General features: G+C 35.3%; 2 protein-coding genes and 1 long non-coding RNA gene across 4 annotated transcripts in view; 1 reads left to right on the top strand and 2 right to left on the bottom strand.

Annotated features, from left to right (window-relative positions):
• The window catches only part of tonsl (tonsoku-like, DNA repair protein), a 26,962-nt gene extending 21,967 nt beyond the window's left edge, over nt 1–4,995 (top strand). Inside the window, exons 19-23 of the mRNA XM_015029422.1 lie at nt 1,563–1,734; nt 2,172–2,347; nt 2,424–2,497; nt 3,315–3,448; nt 4,646–4,995. Of these exons, the coding sequence (XP_014884908.1) occupies nt 1,563–1,734; nt 2,172–2,347; nt 2,424–2,497; nt 3,315–3,448; nt 4,646–4,842 (753 nt within the window). The 3' untranslated portion in view covers nt 4,843–4,995. The remainder of the gene's footprint in view (nt 1–1,562; nt 1,735–2,171; nt 2,348–2,423; nt 2,498–3,314; nt 3,449–4,645) is intronic.
• An 8,426-nt stretch (nt 4,996–13,421) lies between these two features.
• LOC106945626 (uncharacterized) lies at nt 13,422–14,224 on the bottom strand. Its single transcript, XR_001424600.1, has 2 exons — nt 14,186–14,224; nt 13,422–14,135 (listed from the first exon to the last, which is right to left on the bottom strand). It is a non-coding gene; the product is annotated as an uncharacterized LOC106945626 (long non-coding RNA).
• A 1,589-nt stretch (nt 14,225–15,813) lies between these two features.
• stac (SH3 and cysteine rich domain) overlaps nt 15,814–20,018 on the bottom strand; it is a 37,247-nt gene continuing 33,042 nt past the window's right edge. For both annotated transcript variants that reach the window (XM_015029435.1, XM_015029436.1), the window contains 3 exons: nt 19,336–19,387; nt 18,826–18,963; nt 15,814–16,422 (listed from right to left, as the gene is read on the bottom strand). In XM_015029435.1, coding sequence (XP_014884921.1) covers nt 16,324–16,422; nt 18,826–18,963; nt 19,336–19,387 — 289 coding nt within the window. In that variant the 3' untranslated portion in view covers nt 15,814–16,323. The remainder of the gene's footprint in view (nt 16,423–18,825; nt 18,964–19,335; nt 19,388–20,018) is intronic.

The raw sequence follows: 20,018 nt of genomic DNA, 5'->3' as shown, positions 1-20,018 counted from the left end.
AGAGCGAAATCATGTTACAGGGTAGCAACAGGCTCTCAGCCATTCATTTTCAGACTTTTCTGAAAAATGTCTGAGCTCAGCGCACACCATTTTTCTCTCATCACTGCAATTACTGTGAGTGACCTACAGATATGAATCGCTGGACTATTGGAGTCGACAAATAGCCCTCTCATATGCTTCAAACGGTTTTTGGATCGGCCTTACGGATCCTGAACGGGAAACAGTTGTTCGGACTGCTTTTTTCATTAAAACTGACTGGGTGTCTCATAAAGATAGATAAATCTGACACACACTCAGGGCAGTTTCATCACTATAGCAACAGAATACAGAGATAGGGAGAACTGCTGGGGGTTGGACTGCAAATCCTCTGTAGTTCTAAATAAGGTGGAACACTTTAATACAGAGGGCTGAGCAGAAGGTCAGAACTACAACATGGCGGAACACTCAATTATTACAGAGGAGGGTTGAGCTGGCAGTTAGAACTATTTGTTGTTTTGGCCATTATATAGTTGGTTTAACCCAACCACTGTTACACATTGGATTAGTGTGGCCATTTAAAATGAAGCTTACTGAAAATTTCAAAATAAAAGCCTTGACAATTTTCACATCAGGTAATTGCTCTTTTGGCCTTTATGTGACTGGTTTAACCAAACCACTGATACACATTGGATTAGTGTGGTTATTAAAATGAAGCTTACTGAAAGTTTCAAAATAAAAGCCTGCATATTCCGCTCACGTCAGTGCACCGCCGTAGGCGGTGGAATAATATTCAGCTTTTTTTTTGTTTTTTTGTTTTTTTTTCTCAGGATCAGGATGGTGAACTGCCTTGTGCAGCAAGGCAGTTCATTAACATTAGCATAAACATTAGCATTTCACTGCCTCCATTAGCTTTAGCCTTTTCCCTAAAGTTAGCTTTTAGCAATGTTTAGTATACTGAATGGTGTAACTCACTGACAGACAACATGCGACTGATACCCCACATGCTACTGATAGTCTTCACACTAATATTAGCATTTTGGCTCATTTTAGCTCATGTATTAATTTTAACATACTGAATGTTACAGGTACAGCTTAGTAAACATGCTTCTGCCTCTCCACGGGTTATTGACTGCAATTTAGCTAAGCTTAGCATTGATGATTATTTTTAGCATCAGAACGTTGGTTTCCAACCGACGGGCACACTTTGGGAGTGAATGTAGTTATAAGTTTAAAATATCCACCATTGGAACTGGTGCTTTTTTTATCAAAACTATTTGTATGACATGGTCTAATTGCTTTTAATTAAAACAGAAAAGCTCCAGTTATTCCTAAAACTGCAGGATAGCACCACACTTTAATTATAACAACTATAAAACAATAAATTTAAGGGTTTTCAAATGCTTATCGTAAGCATTTCTGCTCTTCACATAATAACATTTGGTAAATAATTAACTGATTTTAGCTTATTAGTCAGGCTATCTGCTCCTGCTAGAACCCATTAAACCTTCTAGTTTCAGTTCTGTGAGACTTATTTCTGTTAATTTGATATTTCTGTCATGATTTTGTCTGTTTTGTCTCTGTAGTACCTGGAGGAGCTCGATCTGAGCCTTAACCCGCTCGGAGATGGTGTGGTCGAGTCTCTGTCCTGCCTGTTGTCCAGCTGTCCTCTGCTGTCCAGGTTGTCTCTGCAGGCCTGCCGGCTCACGGCCCGCTTCCTTCAGCAGCACCGCCTGCTGCTGGCCGCCGCGCTGACAGGTAGGTTGACGTAAACCTGCACTGCTAAGTGTCTAAAAGTCGACATTTCAGGCCATTCTGCCGACAAAAGCTGTAAATCAGCTGCATTGTCTTCTTTAGAACATAAACATCCACTTTAAAAGACCAATATTACTGTTAAATCAACTTTTATTGATTTTATAGAATTTTTGGTTTTTATCATTTTTGGAAAATGTGGATTTTTGCACTCATTGGGTTTCCGTAGTTCAGAGTGATATCATCATGCCCAGGTCGGCCATCTTGTTTTACAGCTTCTATTTGAATTCAGGTCAACTCTGCGATGGAGTATTGGCGAACGGCTAATGCAACGTTTATTGATTGATTTATAAAGATGCAATAATATAACTTTTTTTATTTTATTTGGAAAGAAAGTGAGGGGGGAAAAAATGCATTTAAACGAAAATCCCTTCATGCCTCAGGACTGAGCCACCTGAAATCAGTGTCCCTGTCCCACAATGCACTGGGCTCCACTGGCTTTGAGCTGGTGCTGAAGACTCTGCCCCTGCAGACGCTCACTCATCTGGACCTGGCCGCCGTCCACAGGGGTCCAGCTGATCACCTGGCGCTGCAACACCTGGCCAAACTCCTGTCCCAGGTACGAACACACTCTGGTTGGGACGTTCTGTCCGTTTCTGTACGATGAAACCAGTAAAACCAGTATGTTTTTACAGGGCGAGTGTCCTTTGACCCATCTGAGTCTGGCAGGAAATGGACTGATGGACAGCAGCGTCACCATCTTGGCCAGGTTTGTGAGTGAGTGAAGCTTTACCATGTAGGGCTGGACGATAAATCAGTATCGCAATAGAGATAGATATCAATCGATAATACATAGAAACTGAACTCTGATCCAGAACCGCACAGCATTCTGGGAAATGAAGGCAGGGGAAAGGCTAGAGCTGCTAAACGTCTCACAGCTAGCTAAGCAGCCAGCTAAGCAGCGTTATTGGAATCAACTAACTCACTCGGTCTGTGGTTGCCTAGCAACAACCTGCTGGGTGAGAAGCAGTCCCCCTGCTTCCTTGCTGGATTTATGTTTTTTAAAATTTTTCTTATAATTCAGACTTTCTTCTTAGAATTCTGTTTTTTTTTCTCAAAATTCTGACCTTTTACTTTCTTTTGATTCTTTATTTTTTTAGAACTCGCTTTTTTCTTAGAATTCTAAGTGTGTTTGTTTTTTATTCTGACTTTAATCTTTTGAGATTAAAGTCAGAATTAAATTCCTAAGTGTTGTTCTTCAGAGGCCCTGATGCTTTTCCATTTAACACAACTGTAGTAAAGAGTGTTTTTGTGCTTACTTTAATTTTCTTGCAGCACCTTTAACTCTCAGTTCTGCTGATTTATGTAAACTTTAAGGAGTTAGCAGAGGTGGATAACTGCAGGTAGCTAACTTCCTAATGGTGGGTACGGGAGCTGCAGAGGCCAAAACATGACAGACTCCTGTTTATCCTTATCGCAGCTAGTTCTGTGAAATTCTGCGTTTTATTGTGGATTCCTTTTTGTTCATTGAATTCAGTTTGCATATAAATGTGACGTCATCATCAGCTGTTTCTGTTTTCCGTCAGGTGTCTGCCTTCATGTCCGACCCTGACGAGTCTTGACCTGTCAGGAAACCCGTCCGTTTCCTGGTCAGGCCTCCACAGCATCCTGACATCCGTCAGAGAGGCTTCTCGACCTCTGACCTTTCTCAACCTGCAAGGTAGACATCAGCCTGTACTTCTTTTTACACACATTTGTAAATATCCATTTAATCGTCAGGATTGTGTGCAGTTTTAGTTTCTAGAGCTGCGTGTGGTCGAAGCTCTGCAGCTGCATGTCACATAATCACACAAATTACACAAACCAGACGCATATAAAGAGTTTACAGAGCAGCTGATGAGCAATAAAGTGTTTTTATGGCAGATTAAACCTTTGGTTCTTGTGGCGACGTTGAGCTGATTTATTGCAGCTTTAGTGACTGAAACATCCGTTGACTTGTTCATATTCTGTTTGAGATTGTTTTAGGTCACTTAAAATAAAATTAACTGCTTGATTTCTCCGACTCAGAAAATTTGCACAAAACTTACTGTGTTTACAATCTGTGACGTGTTGGAAATGTTTACGCTTTTATTTTTAGTGTATTTTGGTTGATTTTCATTAAAAACTTCCCCCATGAGCAAATAATATTCAGGGTTTGTACACATTTTGGTGGTTTTAAAATGCTTAATTTCTGTACAAATTCCTTTTAAAGATATGGATATTCAAACTGCACAGTTTTGCAATCTAACATTTAATTAAAAGCTTAAATTTGCATTGAAAGCCAGATATTTTCATACTTCTTACACATTTTTTTCTTGCTATCTAAAGTTTAATCATACTAAACTTTTCTTGTTTTACGATAGTTAGAATTACCAAAATTATTTATATTTGTTAATTACCAGAAAACCTGGTGAGAAAACACTTTAGTTTTAATTTTTTCTTTGAAGCTAAAGTTTGAATAATACTCAGACGTCTTTGCTGCGTTCTGCGTTAGCTAGCTGCTAACACTTGCTAGCTCGCTAGCTTTTTGCTTCAATCAACTGAAAATGTTTCGCCACTTGACTGGACGAACTTCATACATTGAGTTTTAAATTTCATTCATAAGTCTTGTCTTAAATTTTAGTTGGTGAAACCTACAGAAACCCTGATCACTAAGAACAGTAATAAAAATATTTAAAAGTGAATTTAAACTTTTTTTAAAATTTAATTTGTATTGTTTTATCTCCAAAATATGGTGCTGGGAAAGTTTGAAAGAGGCAACTCCGTTCCTCCACATTTGTTAACATTTTAGGTGTTAATTTGACATTTTTGTTATAATAATTGTGTTTAATTCTATATTTTGTGAATTCTGTGATGAATTAATCGTCCTGTTCATCAGGTTGTCAGGTTTCCGGTCCTTGGAGCAGCGAAGAGCTGGACGGTTTGTCCGAACTGGTGCAGGATCTCCGTCTTTGCTCCCAGGGATTAAACAAGCTGGACAGAGACGCGTTGAGGCACAGCTGGGGACTCCAAGATGGACGCTGTGTGAACCGAAACGCCCGGTTCCTGCTTTCCGCAGCAGCAGCGTCATCATAAGGAGGCCTGTTTCACTTATAATGGACGATCTTTAAAGCCAGCTGTGGTGTTGACTGTAAATACTTGTGTTAAGAAGTATTGTTTTGTTAGTTCCATATACACTAAATAATGTTAACTTAAATTAAAATGCAATAAAAATTCCTTTATTTCCAATTGTCTGCATTTTTAATTCCGTGAATATTTGTGGGTCTGTATTTTTGTATTATTGTATGTATATGTAATATCTATTTTTTATGAAACAGAAAATTAGCCAAAGCCTTTTTGAAGGATAATGTTGGATAAAAATATTTAAAACTGTCTTAGCTAAGCATCTCTGACCAAATGAAACCCTTATACATATCGAGTCTCATGGAAAGGATTCTTCAGGTTGACGGAAATTTTCTCGATTTTAAGCTACTACTTGCACCATCTACTCTAGAACAGAACCAGCAATAGCGGGCATTGCTAACGAAAAATAACTAAACACTAATCACGGACAATATTTTTGGTTACAAAAGCTTAAATATTGTTTTACTAACACTGACGTTCTACGCCAACAGTATTTAGTGAAAGCTAATGCGCCAACTTAAAATCATATCCGAGCACCGATTAATTTTTTACATAATTTGCATGCGCTGCCGTATACTTGCATATTATATTTATATCTCTTTCTATAGTGTCCGTTTTTTTCTGTTTGAAATGTTATTGGTGAGGAAACGCGAAAACGTGAGAGGAAGCGGAAATGCTTTGTAAACAGTTTGACACCTTCAAAATAAGAGCATGCACATAAACTGCTAACGGCTTTAAGATGTCAAACTTTATTCAACCTAAAGTTTATATAACAGCCAACTAAATTTGCTCTTTATTTGGGAGAAGCTGAGTAGGCTTTAAGTAGTCCAATCCCATCGCAGACAGCTCTCAGTTTTGCCTTAATTTCTTGGAGAAACACAAATAACACGACTTTTCTCTCCACGTGGCTCTAGAGGTATTTTTTTCCATGCAACCATTTTGAACATCTTACCTCAGCAGAGCCGTTTGGCCCAATGAGTATTTTCAACTTGTGCATTGCCCACTTGCATCCCCAGCATATCCCTGGAAGCTGAAGCCAAGAGTTGGAAAAAAATTTAAATCATAAATCCATCATTGAATTTATTTCACCTAGAACAGAATTAGCCCTGGCTTTCACAAGTGTTTATATTTCAAAACAGAACCGCATAAAATGCATTTTCAATCCCAACCCGGACTCTGTTTGGACCGTTTCTCTTTTCAGCTCCGGAATGGCCGCCATCTTTGTTTTTGTATCACTGGCTCCACTTAAAGATGACAAAAATACTTTACCATGTGCTGGATGGAGGCCAAATTACAACGATAAATGAAGGTCTAAAACGACATCATTATTTAATAGAGGAGAAGTTGAAGCCGATTAGATGAATGAGCGCTATTAAGGCGAAACTTTAAGGTGGATTTCTAATGTTTAATTCAAAACAGAACCGCATAAAGTGCATTTTGAATCCCACGTTGTCAGAGAACGATGAATTTTGAAAATGTATTGTAGCACCCTCAAGGATTTCCCGTTCAAGTGTATGCGTCCGCCATCTTTGTTCCTGTACCAACGGCTCCGTTCAGGATGACCAGCGGCGCCCCCTGCTGGATGGCAGCCATACAACACTTAAAAAAGGTTCAACTGGACTTTATTAATTAATTGATTGGAACTAATTTTAAGTTAATAAACGATTTGTGGACAATTAATCGTAACTCGGTTAATTATTCGCATCCCTAATGCAGACTCTTTCTTATGGTGGAGGCATGACCTTTGACCTTATCTAAGAATTATAAAATGAAGCCTCAAGTTCTTTGGATGCTGTTGTATTACTTTTCCCACAAAGCCATTTAGGTTAGAAATTTTTCTCCCATAATAATAAGCACCTTAATTTCATAGTATTTGACTAATATTTAAATTGATTTGATGTTATGAAAAATAAACATGCAAAAATAAATAAATAAGAAGGAGTGATTTGAAAAAAACTGACACAATGATGTCAAATAAAGCAATTTGTCTGCCAACTTTATTTGTTTCAGAAAGAAAAAGTTTTCAGATGAAGATATGCTTTAGTTAAAGGAAGCTAAGAAAAGTTAATTATTTGCTGTTTGAAGGCGTTCAGCTGCATAAAGCTCATTATGTTTCTCTGGTTGTCAGTTGACTTCTCTGATTTCGATGCGTCGCAATTATTGTTTGTTTGGATAGAAGATCATTTCCAGATCCTTTGGCCTGTCGATAAAACACAAACAAAAATGAACAAATCAAAGTGTTGCAGTGAAAAACTGTAAAGCTGATCTGCGTGGGACTCACTTGCACGCTCCGACGTTGACGCAAATCGTTCTGACATCATCAGTTGTCGTCAGCTCCTCAATCAGGACTCCAAGGTTTGTGTTCACAAATTTATGGCACTTTGATTTTAGTAATCCAATCCCATCGCAGACGGATCTCAGTTTTGCTTTAATGGCCTGGAAAAATACAAACAACATGAGAGTTTTTTTCTCTCCACGTGGCTCTGGTGGGATTTTTTGCTGCATGCAGCCATTTTGAACTTTTACCTCCACAGTGGCGTTTGATCCAAGTTGTTTTTTCAACTTGTTCAAAGCCCATTTGCATCCCCAGCACATTCCTGGAAGCTAAGCAAGAGTTGGAAAAATAAGAGTTTAGAAAATATCTAAATTTATTTCACCTCACACAGAATTAATCCAAGTTTTCATTTAAATCTGCTTTAAGCCACTGTAAATAAACAAGGTTGGGTAGTATCTAGTCACATTAACTCACATTTGCTTGAGTAAAGTTTTGGAAAAGTTACTCTTATTAGAGTAAAATATCTGGATACTCGACCCACTGAGAGTAACTTCACTGAATAAGAAGAAGTTTGTTTTAATCAAAAATTCACCGGAAACAAACATAGACATGCAGTTTTAGCTAAAGTTTCATATTGAAATTCATTTCAGTTTTTTGTTTTTTTTTTGCTTGATTTTATTATTTTGGAATTATATTATCCATCCATCCAGTTTCTAACGCCTTGTGGGGTCAGGAGGTGCTGCTGCCTCTCCAGCTAACATTTCGGGTGAGAGGCGGGGTCACCTGTACAGGCAGTGGAATTATATTATTCATATAAAATTATTTTCACTTAGGAAAATACCAAAAAAGACACTTAAATTTATACTATAGTTCATATAATGATATATCTTTTAAATAATATAAAGTTTTTGACTTGAAATTCATCAAATTTCTAAAAGTGGACAAATTTTTATTTTTTTCTTGAAATATCTGGTTTTTTTTCCAAGAAAGTTTTTGATATTAACCTAAAATGTCCCATGTTTTATCTTTAGAAGATTTCTGAAATAAATAAAAAAAAATCTTAAACAAAATAATTTTCCAGAAAATTTTTGACTTTTGAAACTAAAAACTTTTTTCTAGAAATTTTCTGACATTATTCTCAAATTTCCTGAGTTTTTTCTAGCAATGTTTAACTTTTCAAACCTAAAATTTTTTGTTTTTTCTAGAAAATTAAACTAATCTCAAGAATTTAGTTTTTACAAGCACATTTTTGACTTTTCTGACTCAAAAAATTATTGTTTTTTATAGTATTTTGGCAGAAATGTACTCCTTTTTTTTCTATCGGCAATGGCCCTGTTGCTGTTGTAAATATTACATAATATTACATATTTTCTTAGATTGTGGTGGGAAAATGTTATGGGATTAACAAATCATAATATGTCATCTGATAATAAAAAATTCCACTAAAATAGAACTAAAATCAGAAAGTATGTTGCAGCATTTGTGTTAAACAATTTGTTGTTTACATATTTTTGTAGCATTCTGTGGCGTTTTTAGCAAGAAGCTAACGCTATTCATGACATTAACTTTTTTCTGGTTTAACAAAAAACTGCCTGTTTCAGTTGCGTATCTTTTAAAAAATCCTTTATTATGGATACAATGGAAATTGGAAAACAATACTTCCAGAATAATTTGAACCAAATTTTTAAATATCCTTACCCCTTGAACGTCAGGTTCTCCCAGCTCATCATCATCATCATCATCATCATCGATCCTGATCTTTAGGCTTCTTCCTTGGACCATCCAGACTGTGAAAAGATTAATCAGTTAGATTAATGCAAACTTAATTTAATGTAAATTTAGAAAAAAAAGCGCGTACTTGAACATGCCAGAAAGATGCACAGAAGGAGGAATGAGCGGTTCTCCATTGCTGACTGTCAGCTGAGTCCTCTGGAGCAAAGTCGGTCCCCAGTATTTATGTCTGATGGAGGTGAAGGAGGTGGATGTGCATGCAAAAAGTCATTAGCAAAAAGTCATAACACCTCCCCCCTCTTCTTTAAAGGGGTGGAGGTGTTAGGATGGTGGTCTTCTTTGTTCCTTTCAGTCATAGCTGTAAAAAGAAATGAGGGCATTGGTTTAACAGCTATTTTTTATTCCCTTATTAATAGTCACTATCTTAATTTCTAAGCTCAAGAAGTCATTTAATAGACAAATATTTAAAGTAAACTCTGTAAGATAACATTACTGTTGGAAAATGTATCCTCGGTACACAAAGGAGCATTAACACAGATCCTTCCTATCAGGCCACAAACAGTTTTACTCAATTCAAACATAATTGTTGAAAAGACGGATGGTTGTAAGTTAATTTTGTCTTATTTCAAGTGTACTAAGATATTTGTACCAGAAGCTAATGCACAAATATTTGGTAAGATGTCATATTTTTGCATAAAGATATAAAAAAAGAGAAAACAATGGGATTTTAATATTAATTGAAGAAGCTTCATTGGAGTCTAGCTTCATGAAAAGAAGCAAAATGTGAAGTAACTAGTCAGACACAATTTAGGTGAGAATGTTGGTTAAAAATCAGATGGGTGAATGAGTCATCTCAGACATCTTATGGTTTCTGAGGAAAAGACACCCTAAGATTCAACTTAAAAATCATTATTAAAACAAACAGTACGTGATGGTTATTTGTTCATATTCAATGCCAAATGACAGCACAAGATCCAGACTACAAAGACAGGAATGGGTAGGTCTGTGACTGTTTTGAGAAAAGGCAATATAATAATAATAATAATAATAATAATAATAACCATAAAATGCTACATTTAGTCTGTCACAGTCAATGAAAACATAAATATTAGATGGGTTGATAGATACCCGATATGCAGAAACAACAAGAGACTCAGGCTGGGTAACCTTGGTAGCGCTAAAGCTAATGCTAACGCTAAGCTAGCAACCCTAGAGTAAATTATAATAGTTTTTTAAAGTGTTTATACTTTTGTTTAAACATATTTCCAACAATACATGTGATGGATGGATGGATGGATGGATGGATGGATGGATGGATGGATGGATGGATGGATGGATGGATGGATGGATGGATGGATGGATCCATTCAGTGAAATGGTTTATAGTTTTAAAATGTTCTTTTACCAATAAAAACTAGAAAATGTAACATCCATTTTTATCTCTACCAGAGCTGAAGATTTAAACATTAAATATTTAGTCCATTTTTTCCAATATTCTTGAATCTGTCAGACTGAATTAAGATTTGATGGATTAATGTCGGATTTAAAGTCTCTCCTTGTTGTGTGTCTTGGTCTTCATGATGCCATTTGTTCTTTAATATCCATCCATCCATTTTCTTACGCCCTTGTCCCTTGTGGGGTCAGGAGGGTTGCTGGTTCCTCTCCAGCTTTGTTCCAGGCGCGAGGCGAGGTCACCTGGACAGGTCGCCAATCTGTCGCAGGGCTTGTTCTTTAATAGTCAGTGATAAAGTTCTTATGCATTACCAGAATAGTGGTGCAGAGGAAATGACACCTATTGCAACACTTCATCATAAAGTAAAAGAAGACCTGCGACTTCTTTTAGAGAATTTATATTTCCCGCTAATGCAATATTGCATATGTGGAAGAACGATGTTTCTATTGAAATGAAATTAAACTGAATCTGCAGAATCTATATTTTTATCAAAGTTGTTTAAAATCTTTATGACTTAAATGAACCATGATTAAAAGAATTTGTGGCCTTTTGCACTCAAACTGCAAAAATCACTGTTTGAATATGAGAAATAATAATTTTTCTTGGGCAGATTTAAACCAGAAACAAAGGCAGGAAAATTCCTTTTTGTTTTTTTATGAAAGAAAAAGAATTAAAAAAAATAAACGCAGTGGTTGTGATGTATTTAAAAGTTAGTTAGAAACAAGGCAAGAGATAGTTCTGTTGTTGTCATAGTAACTGCCATAGCAACTGCCATGGAAGTTAGTTACAGATACCTACCAAGATGGCTGCCAGTTGTAACAGAATGATTGTAGATTAAAAAAAGGGAGGAGTAAATTTCTTCTAAAAAAAAACTCAAGAAATTTTATAGAATTTTCTTTTAATTTTCTGTTTCAAAAGTCAGAAACGTTAAACTATTGTAAATCTTCTGATATTCAAAAAGCAAAAATGTTTAACTTTCTTTTGAAAATTTGAAATTTTTGACTTTTGGAAAGTTTCTGAGTTTCAAAAGATGAAGCTTTTGAAACTCAGAAAATTCCTTGTCTTCTGTAGATCTGTGAATAATCTCAACATTTTTTCAGAAAACTACTGTTTTTTTCCATCTACAATGGCCCTAATATCCAGAGAGAAGAAATGTATTAAAATGGGCGAACCAAGAGGTGGCATCGTATTCAGACTTCAGGCTGGAATTGCTGCTAAAGTTGGATCAACAAAGTATTAGGCAGAGAATGGAACATTTTCTACACTCAAAAAATGTTTTCACATTGTCATGGCGTATGGAATTATAAGGAAAGAGATTAATTTAACTAAATTTAAAACAATGTTTTCACATAAAATGTGTAAAAAGTGAAGCGCTGTGAATAATTTTCTGACATTAGATGTTGCTAAGTGACTGAGTAAATTCAGAAACAACTACCTTAAAGAGCTTTTCTATTTTCAGCATTTTGAACATGTTGCAAACATCCTGCTTAGAATAGTTGAGAAGGGGAATTGTACTTCATCACCTGCTCTTTTCTTAACTTTCTGTAAATAGTCAGTAGCCTTTGAGCTGCCATACACACAATAGTAATTCTCACACTATCAGTGTGTGAAAACAGGAAGCAATAGGGTTTCACTATATGAGTATGTGTTAGGTGAGTAAACTCCACCTCTATTAACGGTAACCCACTATGTTTCTCTGAACAGGTTAGGATAGTTCTATGTTCATCACATTTGAGCACAAAATCATCTTAGATAATGAGAATTTAGTCTTGAACTGCTTCCAGAATGAGCTGTTTTAAAGCTTCTTATCACTTTAAATCCAAATAAGCTGCTCAATATTTATACTCGTACATGAAAATGGCTGCTAACAGATGCACAATTATGCAACAGTTCATCTTTGAAAAGCAGAAGTAGAGCCTCCTGCACAATCAACAAGAATGTAGCCAATGATTTCTGGATTATGACATGTCTTTTCCAGCAGCCATTGTACAGCGGTAAATTCAGCTGACCACCAGTGCTATTTGAATGTGACTCAACAATCAGGGGTTTCTTGAAACGGCTCATTTTCCACACACCAAAATCACTAACCCACTGCCAAAAGATGGTTGGGTGTTGTTTTTTAAGTAATTGGGGTAGTTTTAGAAACAGTGAAGACCAAAATGCAAGTATGTAAATGTGCAAAATGTGAGTTTTGTATAATAATAGTGCTTTAAAAGGGTAGTATTATATAAATCCCAGGCAAATGGTGCCATTTTATAACACAATCAGGTAACCATGTTATCTTCAGTTGTTATAAAAGTGCTACATCTATCAAATATGACTTAAAAGGAATCTGACTTCTTGATTTAATGTGTTAAAAATGGGCCTATGTCTCTTTAAAGCTGCTGCTCTTTCTGGAACAACCATTCTACTCAAGGTTAAACTTATTTTGTGTGAATTTCGTGCAACGAATTTGACTTCAGAGTGGCCTAACTAAGGCCTGGACTCAAAAATGATTAGGATGCTGTGGTATGCCTTTAAAAACTCAGGAAGAGTCAACAAATTGTAAAACTTTTGATAAACTTGGTAGCATACGATGTGTTTTTAAACTCAATTTCGGTTGTGGCTTTTGTTGTTGTGTTGTGAAGTCAAGAGTTTAATTTGGACTAAAATTAAAATTAAAATTGGACTAAAATTAAACTAAAAACTGTGAGCTCAACAGCTCACAGTTTCATCTGAGATGAAACTGTGAGCTGTTGAGACAAGTGATTGGATTAGTTTATGAGGTGATACATTCTTGGTTTTGTCTCAGTGTTTTCATTTCCTGAGCCAGCTCTGTGAGTTATTTCTGTTAATTTTATTATAAAGTTATAACTTTATAACTATTATAACTTTATAATAAAATTTGATTTTTGTTATCAAAAATGCCCCATATTTCATCAACATTATATTATTTTCCGATCAATCACTTAGTTGTGGACTTTTTTATTTTATTTTTTGCTTTACTTCCTGTTGGTTTGTTGGTTTTAGAGCAAGAATTTACTGTCATTGTTCCCACATGATACTTGATACAGCCCGTGTACTTTCTGCAAAGTTCACGGGCTGCTCTTTATTCCAGGTGAGAAATTAAACATGTACAAATGTCATACAATACAACCTAAAAATAAAACCTCTCCCACTCAAGCATCTAGCTAGAAATTCATTGTTTTCTTACATGTTCACAAGTCATAACCAGTAAACCAAATACCAGTCTTTAGAAAAGTTAGAAAAGTTTCTGTTCGAGTTATGATGCTGTAAAAAGTATTCGTTCCCTTTCACAGAGAAATTTTACTGTCACACAAAGATAACGCGAATACAAACAAATTATAATTTAACTGGTGAAAGAAGCTATCCAAACCAACTCGACCTTGTGGAAAAGTTTTGCCCCATAAACACTGCAGAAATCCCGAGGGGGAAACCCGACCCAGGACGAAATGTCGGTCATTTTACTTTTGTTGTTTTTAATATCGCTAGATTACTTCTCTGTCATCGGATTTTAATTTATTTTTTTCAGTTTCACCAGCCAACAGTTCTAACCGATTGTACAAGGTGTTTTATTTAGATATAATAACGGCAGGCTAGTCCGCCATTAGCGGTTCTCCATGACTTCTCTTCCTGCCTTTCTTAACAGAACATCCGGTTGCATTTCAAAATAAGAGCATCAACATAGCAATGTTTTAAAAACTAACTGTAAGGATTTGTCAGAGATAAAAGGCTGAATGTCAGTATTACTATGCCGGCGTATTTAAGGCCATTGTAAATAGAAAAACTATAATACATGTCTGCCAAAAAAAATCTCAGGAATTTCCTGTAACACACTTGGAAATTTCTGTGTTTGAAAAGCAGAAAATTCGCCAGAAAAAGCTTGGAAATTTTGAGATTCATCTCAGAAATGTTCTAGAGAAAACGAGGAAATTTCTGAGTTTCAAAAACTTTTTTTCAACTTTTTAAATTTCTAAAGGTCACATTTACTTTTACTTCTGAAACTCAGAAATTTATTTTTTTTAATTTCTAAGAATAATCTCAAAATTTGAGTTTACCAGAAAATTTTCAGCTTTTCAAACTTCAAAATCAAGTATCTCCAACCACTCCCTGTCGTCTTCCTCTTCATGGTTTCCGGTAGTAGTAATATTCAGTTTTTGATCTTGATCAAAAACACAGAAAAGGTGTGTTCATTGCAGTTTTGCAGAATAAACCAGTTTCGATACGGCCAAAAACAAAACAAAATAAAACAGAAAAACCCTTATCCTGGCTCCAAAACGTATTGAAAAATGAGTTTTGTTTTTGTTTTTTTGGAATTGTAGTGTTTCCATTAAGCAAATTTATTTTTGAGATGTCAAATTGTGCAATTATATGGTCAGGACATTTAGCACATTTAATGGAAATTAAAAATTTCCATTAAGCAAATTTATTTTTGAGATGTCAAATTGTGCAATTATATGGTCAGGACATTTAGCACATTTTTGTCTCATTACTAAATCGCTACCATTATATTTTCAGGCTACATTTGGGATATCTTGATTCTACTTGTCTGGCAATAAGTAGGGCCTGGATGTGGCATTTATTTTGGTTTGGATAGGATTTTTCCCTCAAATGCAGTTTAAAGCATGTTTTGTTTGTATTCAACCAGGCTAGCTTAGATTATTTTTTTATTTGCTTGATGATAATAAAAAAATTGACTGACACAAAGAGAGGAAAATAAGGCTGTTAGAGACAAGAACTTTTTACAACTTTGTAGTCTAGATAACTTAAATCTTTGAGGAAAAATAACAAAAAACACAATAAACTGCAACTTAAAATTAAAAATGAGTCATGTAGAAAATGTTTGCAACCTAACAAGTGGCAGATGAGAGGATAAAGATACTGCAAGACACTGGATATTTACTGTAGGTTACAGTTTTTCCCTTTATAATATAGACCTGAGGTCTTGAACATCGTGTATTCTTGGATTTTGGTTGTTTTATGTTAAATCTTTATTTCTTATAGCAGTCTAAATGTGTTTAAATATTTAGATAAATCCTTCAATTTTGGTTTTTTACGAGATTATACTGAGGACATGTAACACTACATTTTGCTTACTGTCAATTGGCTAAAGGTTTCCATCTTAAAATGGAATTTTGGCGTAACAATTTTGGGGGCTCGTCCGGGACTTCACTGAAAATGTAACAATGTAACTGTTTCTGATTAATTTGGACACAGTGAGGGTCACATCATAAAGTACTTTGGATTTAATGACTCATTCACATCTTTTTCTTTCCATTTTACTGTTTCAGAGCCATTATAGAATAAAAATAAGGTTTTGTTTGATGTTAAGAAGAGAGCGCAAATGAGTAGAAACAAAAATAAGTAATAGAAACAAATTCATAAAGTTTTAGGACAAATCAAGGCATAAATGCTCTTATTCTCTTATTGTAAATAGACATGTTTGTTTTTGTACTGCTGTGTGGCGTCAGTAACTCTGTCATAGAAAACTACACTTACTATTCTTTACTTCTGTATATTATATGGAAAATCCTGTAGTATAAAAGCATTTGGAACTAAACTATGTAAGAGGGGAATTCTGTTTATGTAATAAAAGCTGTAAAAATAATTTCAGTAAGCAAGTGTCTATGTTTTTACACTTTAAGCTGTTTTCTTTTATATGACCAACTGCTTATATTTAAATAAACTACAGAAAAACAAAACAAAAGCCACAGGCTCTATAAATTAAAAGTAAAAAACAGTGACACAGTGATCTCCTGTCTCCTTGCAGTTTGTTGTTGCAGCGTCTTCTTGAGCAGGACCGTCTGAGATGGAGTTTTGTCTGAGTTTCTGGTGCCAAACTCATCAGCCCTTGATTAAACTCCATTCTGTGACGATGTGAACGCCTCTCTTCCTGCTCCTTCGGTTCCTCCACCTCCTGGTGGCTGATCCAGTCTGACTCTTTATCCCTGTCATGCTTTTGCAGAGTCTTTGTCTCAGATGATTTCCAGGACATCACAGGGAACGTAGCCTCTCTTCTTTCCAAACGCCACTCTGATAAAGCCGCCGCGCTCGCCCTCACTGCTCACACAGATCTACAGCAGAGGAGAAATAATCATCAATTAATGGATGAAAAACATCTCAGGAGTTTAGCAGCTGCTCTATTCTCTTACTTAATTTACCTTTTACATCCCAGATTTAAAATGAGTCTGCTTTCGGACTGCAACAAACAATTATTTTAGTAAACGATTAATCGCTAGTCTGACGATTAATCAGATTTAAAAAATTCACTTAACCACATAAGCATTTTTTATACAATGTTACAAACACATTAAGGAAATAATTCAATTTCCGCTTGACTTATCGATACATTGTAGGGGCAATCTGTTGATTACTTTCTGGATTAACCAATTAATAATTACACAGCACACTTAATTGGATATTTTTAAGAAAATTTGAACCAGATGAAGCTAAAACTGCCACTATAGGGGTTCACGTTTACAGTCAAATACCTTTTATTTTTATCTTAAGGCAAAATGTATTTTTCTGTGCAGTTTTGGTTTAGTTCCTGCTCTGTGCTCTTTATTCAGCAATTGGCCTTTTTTTGAGTCTATATACTCCAGTTAGTGATTAATCAATTACTAAATTATTATTTTAATATCTGATTCATCACGATTAATCTGTCTTAATTAGATATTATTAAAGAAGGAAAGGAAATGTGTAGCATGATAATAAAACACATTATTGCTCATCAGTTCATTTTTGGTTGGCTGTTTTGGTTTAAAATTCCTGGCAAAAATAGCCTGTCATCATTTTTGCTGTCAGACTATTTTTAACAAAAATCTGAGTTTCTCACATGCTCATAAAAAAACTATTTTACTTTTTTTCTGCATTTATTAACTTCCATATTTTATTTCAATCACATCATTCACTCCTTTACAACTGTCACTTTAAATGGATTCGTCTTAGTCGTGAAGGATTTCTGTTCCTCGAAACACGTCAAGTGTTTACGTTTTTGGACTGGCCTCGTTTAAACCTCGACCCTGTTAATGGGACAGAACACATGTATGTGTATGTCTGCTCTGAGCATTTCTCCCCTGGGTCTGAGTGAATGGAAAAGAGAGTCAGCAGGTCACAGATTCATCTTGCTGAGCTGGTTTTATCCCCACTGGGGCGCGTTTACTTTGGGCGTACTCAGAGTCTTCAACACAACAGGTTCTGGGAAGCAAACAGAGGCTGGTCTGAGATCTGCTAACAGCTGAGATGTTAATTTGATTAGATTCCTGAGAGGAAAGGTCTGTGGACTCCAGATTAACCTTTCTGTGAACAAGTGTGTGCCAGAATAATTTAACCAAAGAGCTGTTGGATAATTTGAAGCTCAGGTTCTGAAACGTTGAGCTGTGACTTTGCATTAGACATGTTAATGTATGAAATTAGAGGCTAGTTAGGGCTGAATATTTACACTTGAGGTTATATTTCCAAATGTTTCTGTCCCTGTCAAATAAACCTAATAAAGAAAAATAAATGTGTTGTTACGGCCCCTGGCCTCTGGAAGCATTTTACATTCCACTTGTTTTCTCTGGACACATCTTTATGTTACACCTCCTGAACTGTAACATGTAGATAAAGGCTGCAGTTAATAATTATTAATCTAATATTTTGACAATTAATTGATTAATTGGATTAGAAAAGGATGCATCTGCACCTAAAAACATCTCCAGAATGTAATTAGACATTTTTTTTCCAGATTTGGCTTAATTACAGTCAAAATTGTAACTTATACACTTTCAACCATATAATAAGTTTAATCAATCACTAAATTAGTTAATTATTTCAATAATCAATTCATCACGACTAATCTGATCAATTGTTTCAGCTCAGTATTTTAGTTATCAATTAATCTATTATTCTGACAGTTAATCGGATAAAAATATTCAGTTAACCTTTTTATACAGTGTTAGAAATAGATCAAAATGGGTGAATAAATTATTTAAATGAGACCAAAACATCAAACTAAAGACTTTTATCATCCAGTTTTTGGTAGAAAAAGAAAAGTCATGCAAATGGAAATTATTGAAATGAATTTAATTTATTATGTGATTAATTGATTTATTGCAACAAGTCTAATTTTATGATGTCCATTTATTAGTTTACTTGTTTCTTCAATACATTTTTATAATTTAAAAAACGTTTAAAATACATTAAATCCCACAAAATAATGTTTTTCTCATATCATAGTTTATAATGTTTTGTTCCACTGGTAGATTATTTCTCATATCTAGAACTTTTTCATCAGTATTAAGGATCAATCTCCCATATGAAGCTAAAACGTTACTCAGTTTTGCCTTATTTTAAGATATTTACATCAGAAATTGGACCAAAAATACTTTGTACGATTTGTGATTTTGCTGCTAAAACAACAACAAAAGAAGTAACTCCAGTAGATTTGGTTTGTGAAAACCCTGCTGGATGGTTGTGGGGTAAATTAGCTGCAGTACCTGCCCCTCCTTCAGAGTGAGCTGCCCTTGCTCTTTGCAGCCGATGAACGTCCTGTTGCACCTGAACACCTGATCTCCCTCCTGCAGCTCATGAGCAAAGGCTGCTGGGAAATAACCAATCCTGTCCTCAATCACCCCCTAAAAAACAAAGAACAGACATTCATCACGCTAAAGCTAGCGACTCTAAGACGGCCGAGCCGAACACAAACGCATCAGCAAGGTGTGCAGAGCTCTTGGCCTGCTGAACTGGGACAGATGTGCTTATTAATCTGCGCCTGCAGACGATGTTAAAATGCATAATGAGTTTCCGTACGCTCTGCTGGAAACAGGCCAGCTCGGCCATTTTGTCCCCTAATTCATCTCCAATGTGTTTAATGAGTCCTGGAGAATTTTCAGCTCAATTTCCCCTGATTTATTACAAAGTTTATCTGTATTTATCTTTGTTATGAACAAAAACATTAAAATCTCAGCGCGACAGTTTGGAAAATGAAGCATTGATTTCCTACCTACCTTCCACCAGTCGTTGTTGGAATCATCTGCCAGCAATATTCTGTCTCCTGCTCTGTAAGGAGAAATACGGAGGAAGATTAGGGCCACCGGAAAAGAAAATAATCTCACTTTAATCTCAGCATCCTGGTTATTTTTCTCATGTTTTTTTTCTCAGAATTTCTATTATTTTCTAAGAACTTTGATTTTTTTTCAGAATTCTAACTTTTTTGCAGAATTCAGATTTATTTTCATAATTTATATTTTTTGTTCTCAAAACTCTGATAATTTTTCATCAGAATTCTGATAATTTTTCAGCAAATTCTGACTTTTCTTCTCAGAATCATAATTGTTTAAACTGCTTTTGCACAATCGGGCAAATCTAGTCTTAAAACTTAAATCTACCAAGTAAATCTGGGAACATGTTAAGGTGCAAGTTTACAAATCTTATATTAAGGATTAAACGGTTATGTTATTATTTTCATGCACCAACAAAATAACTGACACATAACTAAGAATGTTTGGTTATTTATTTGGATTTTGACACAGAAATTAAAGTCAGAATTGTATTTATTTATTTGTCTTTGGGTCATAATACTCTTCTGTAGAAAAGAAAGAGATATTTGTAAATAAGAAAACCTATAAATGCACATAAACATATTAAACCACTAGAGGGTCCTGTTTCAACATTTATCATAACAGAGTCT

Source organism: Poecilia latipinna, unplaced genomic scaffold, assembly GCF_001443285.1.
Source record: "Poecilia latipinna isolate Pla-1442-1.1 unplaced genomic scaffold, P_latipinna-1.0 Scaffold153, whole genome shotgun sequence".
NCBI lineage: Eukaryota > Metazoa > Chordata > Actinopteri > Cyprinodontiformes > Poeciliidae > Poecilia > Poecilia latipinna.
Note: the sequence above shows the minus strand (reverse complement) of the source record. Positions and strands in the feature narration are given on the sequence as shown.